At 38.0% G+C, this 4,308-nt stretch overlaps 1 protein-coding gene across 1 annotated transcript; it reads right to left on the reverse strand.

Annotated features, from left to right (window-relative positions):
• Window positions 1-1,385: 1,385 nt before the first annotated feature.
• Window positions 1,386-3,531, reverse strand: LOC120173679 (probable indole-3-acetic acid-amido synthetase GH3.1). The gene is made up of 3 exons (XM_039180793.1): window positions 3,174-3,531; window positions 2,990-3,091; window positions 1,386-2,905 (listed from the first exon to the last, which is right to left on the reverse strand). Exons 1-3 carry the CDS (start codon window positions 3,491-3,493, stop codon window positions 1,534-1,536), a joined length of 1,794 nt encoding a protein of 597 aa, XP_039036724.1. The 5' UTR covers window positions 3,494-3,531; the 3' UTR covers window positions 1,386-1,533.
• Between the last annotated feature and the right edge of the window lie 777 nt (window positions 3,532-4,308).

Raw genomic sequence — 4,308 nt, forward strand, 5'->3', positions numbered from 1 at the left:
TTGGTTTAGTTTCTTTGTTTGCTGCTTGTGAAGTTATTGCTTGCGAAATATAGGGAAAATGTATACTTTTAAATGGTGTAGGGCGACCATTGACAATGTATATACATTACAGACGTAATTGTTTGAATCTAAGATTTAAAGAAAAATAATATTCTCTTTAACAACTAAATTCTCTTGATGATAAACAGATATTACATAAACCAAATCATTTACCAAATCTATAAGCTTACATTTACCAAATTTTCACTTGCCGAGAGGAAATTTTTTTTTATTAATTACTTAATTGCTCAGCCTAGGACACGCTCACAAGAAAACAAGAGTAGGTAGAAAATTTTGGAAGAAAGCAAGTTATTAATGAAGTATTCTCGTTATATAAAGGTTTATCATTTAATTTCTTTATAAATAATCTTAATCTACTGTTACAAGATATCAGTATTTAAGTAATTAATTAATTAATCACTAACCAGCTTTCTAAAATTCTGAGCTTCGGATTTACATGGAATAATTCTTTATGGATGATTGCAAAGAAAAAAAACTACAAATTAAATTCGTTAGTTATTGCCAAAAATATTAAAATAATAGTAGCAGTAGTACACTGCACACTATCACAATAAGGCAGAAAGAAACAACAAACAGATCCAAGGCTTATACTAAAAGCAAGAATGAATCAACGGAACCCAAATCTCTTACATCCTTCCAAACAAATGACTTCATCAGCAACTCAAACATAGACTGTCGTAAAACAAATTCTATCCTCAGTTCTTTTAATAAATAAATAAGAACTGATATTGGAATATGTAGCATGTGAGCTAAATCCACGCAGAAAACGGCTCAGAGATTGAAATAAATAGACATAATAAAATGTATCATTGAAAACATCAACCCATTTATAATATTGACATATACAAACACAGAATTATAATAAAGGAATAAATTTATAAAATTTAAAAAAAAATTATAAATAAAAAACTATAAAGATAACTTAAAATATATAAAAATTTAAACTGGTTTCTGTGTGGAAAAAATTACTGTCCCCAACTCTCCTTCAATTCATCCCTTATTAGATATTATCACAGTAACTTGATGTGTTTTCAAAAAGGAAAAAATACAGTAATTTGACGTTCATGATCTACTTGTCTTTAATGTCTGTGCTTCTTGATCATCGTTATGATAAGGAAGAAAAGACAGATCTAAGAAACGATTGCAAGGGAAGGGACCAGACAGTGACAGAGAGATGCAGATGCAGTTGACAAGAAAACCCAAATACATTTGCATATGAACGTATCTTTATTACACGAACATATTGAAAAAGAGAAGAAGAAGAAAAAGACACTTTTAAAACATAAATAAATTAAAAATTTTACAACATTAGGAGACCACTGTTTCTTGTCTATCTGATTTTTTTTTTTTGCCTTTTGTTGAAAAGATGCTGCTGTTTTTTTTTTTTGGTAGCAAGGCTGATTATTTCTTCAACTTTTATTCTTTTTTTCTCCAAGACTAATTAAAGCGTTGATGGCATCATGCCAAGTGCGCTCAACGACGCCGTTCAGGTTTCCAGTGTGGTAAAGCTGGACTGAAATGCTTTGAAACCACCCTTGAGTCGAGAAGTTCCATGATGGGTGTGAAGCTGACACATCTTGGAACTTTGTATTGATTAATGGAAGCTCCCCTGGAAATTGCGTAGTCCATTAACTCCTCAAACGTGCCGTTTTTCACCACCCTTATCTCCAGTGGACCGATTGAGTCTGCAACTCGGCATTGACGGTAGACTACGTTCAATGATTCCTCCATTTCGAAGCAGCACTGGCTCAAAAATTGGTCGGTCGGGGCATTAGCAGCGTCTTTGACCAACAGTTCCCAGTAAATGACGTAGTGGCCGGGTATATGTTTGGTTTCCGCGTAGCTCGTGTATTCAACCACGCTGGTGTTGAATTCCTTGAGCAAAACCAAAGCGTTTTCTATGGCCTGTTGCAACTCGGACTCGTCGGTTTTGTCGAAATCAATGCTCAACAATACGTTCTTTCTCCTAATGAAACGGAATTGCGGAGCGGCGTTGTGAAAACCGGTGACTTTGAGGATATCGCCGACCCTGTAACGGCACAACCCGGCGTAGGTAGTGACGATGAGTTCGTATTCTTTGCCGACTTGTAAAACAGCAAGATCAACGAGGCGCGGCGGTGAGTCGCGAGACAGCTCTGGAGCGGATGATTCATGAGGCAAGAACTCGAAGTAAGCCATGTTTGGCATGATGGTGTATGAAACCTCGGATGGTTTACACATTGGCTTGAGATTAAGACCGAAATAACACTCGGACGAAGCGTACATGGTGCAAGCCATGGGCAAACCACCACTGTAATATTCGAGGGTAGGAATATATTGAGCCATGGCTCCGGTTACGATCACGTCGAGGTACTTGGTGTTGGGCCAAACCCTGGTGATGATCCGCTCCCAATTCTCCTCCGAGCATTCCTTGGTAACGAACGCAGCAAGTTCAGGGTTAGGTTTCAAGATTTTGTTCATGCATTCTCGAACCGAAGGATCCGTGACTTTAGGGTTTAAAGTCCCAGTTTCGATGTCATGAGCAAATTGTTTCCAGTTGACTTGAAGGAAACGAATCGCCTTGAGTAGGCCGGAAGCGAAGACAGCACCGACACGAAGGACCTCTTCCCTCATGATCAAGCCGCACAGCATCTGGGCGTACATGCTCTGGATCGAGTCGGGGCAAAGAATGGTCTCGTTGGGGCTGGTGTACACATTGAAGGGATCATAAGGTCTGTTCTTGAAGTGTTCACTTTTGTAGTAGCTGGTAAGAACGGGGCGTGCCAATAGCCCTCCTGGGGTCTTTGTTTCAGCTTTTATAAACAAGAAATAAAGTCCCTTCCCTTTGTCCAATCCCGGCACGTAACTATCATAATCAAAACACATAATTATCAACCTTTTGTATTCAACAAACAATATAAAATTCCAGCTGAACTGCAAAAATACTCACAGGTTCATTACAGGCATGAGAAGGCTGTACAAGAGTTGACGACGATCCAACTCTTCATGAATCGTCGGCATCAGCTTCCTTTCTCCAGCAGAAGTCCCAGAACTGCAAATTAAACCCCCAAAACTACTTCATAAACGAGTACAAAATGATATAAAATCCCATTGTTAAATGCTAAAACTAGTACCTGGTAAGAAACTCGGAAATGGGGTGAGAAGATAAGATGGGGGACTTGTCACCATTGGCGATACGTTGGATCTCAGGCTGAAGATCCTCGTAAATGACAACTGGGATTTTGGACTTGAATGTTTCCCGATCCGTAGCTCCATTGAGGTTGAACCGTTTGAGGTACTCAGTCTCTCCATTTCGAGTTAAGATCTCACCTAAAACCCTCTCTTGATCCGAATCAACATTCTTCGTCATCTCTTCGATGAAAAGAAGAGGTTTGGCATCTTTCTCGCTACCGGTGGCGCCAACTGCAGAGGGGAGAGTTGAATCAACAGCCATTAAGGATGAAATATAAGCAATTAACAAAGCAAATGGATTCGAATATTGCCAACTCAGGACGAAGGTATGAGGGAAGCTGGGGGAGGTAAGGGTCGCTTATATAGAGGAGGCGAGCATTTGTGTGTTATGAATGGCACATACAAAAATATTTTTTAGGTTATACTCATATATTAATAATATATTCTTTTTGAATGGTTTGGATTAAATAAAATTTTAGGATAGATATTATCATATTAACAACAAAATAAATAATTAATCGAATAAAATTTAAATTTTAAGATAAAGAAGTATTCATTCTCATAAGTAAAGATACACCCAAAACATATAAATAGTCATTCTTTTAAAATTTTAAACTATCATCTACTTTAAATATACTTTTACATTTTTTAGTCTCTAATATTTTAAACTAATCTTCTAAAAAATTTATGAAATTATGTTCAAACATAAAATCATATTAATGTCCCTAATAATAAAATTATTGATCCAATGCTATGTGCCACGTCGGTAACTTGTAGAGCCGAAGGAATATAGTTTGTGTCTTGGAGGGAAGTCAATGGAATTGTGTGTTTTACAAAAACGTTTCTAGTGTCCCCTAGGTGTAGCATGGGAAGGGGACACGTGAGCCCCATGACACGTAGTTTTGGTAATAAAGGAACCCGACATGTAGGTCCTACGTGTAGTGCCATGTCAGATTCGTCAGAGACTTAAACGTCAGCCGGACCACACGCGGCTCTTTTTCTGGTTCGGCTGTTGATCGATGATGGCTACCCTTTGCCGGCTTTCCCAAGGAAAGAAAAATAAAAGAGACGGCCGAT

This window comes from Hibiscus syriacus, unplaced genomic scaffold (genome assembly GCF_006381635.1).
Source record: "Hibiscus syriacus cultivar Baekdansim isolate YM2019G1 unplaced genomic scaffold, ASM638163v2 tig00000329_pilon, whole genome shotgun sequence".
NCBI lineage: Eukaryota > Viridiplantae > Streptophyta > Magnoliopsida > Malvales > Malvaceae > Hibiscus > Hibiscus syriacus.

Coding starts and splice junctions, on each gene's coding strand:
- LOC120173679 (XM_039180793.1), bottom strand. CDS start 3,493: ATGGCTGTTGATTCAACTCTCCCCTCTGCAGTTGGCGCCACCGGTAGC. Junction 3,092..3,173: donor ATTTCCGAGTTTCTTACCAG/GTACTAGTTTTA, acceptor TTTAATTTGCAG/TTCTGGGACTTCTGCTGGAG. Junction 2,906..2,989: donor CTCATGCCTGTAATGAACCT/GTGAGTATTTTT, acceptor TGATTATGATAG/TTACGTGCCGGGATTGGACA.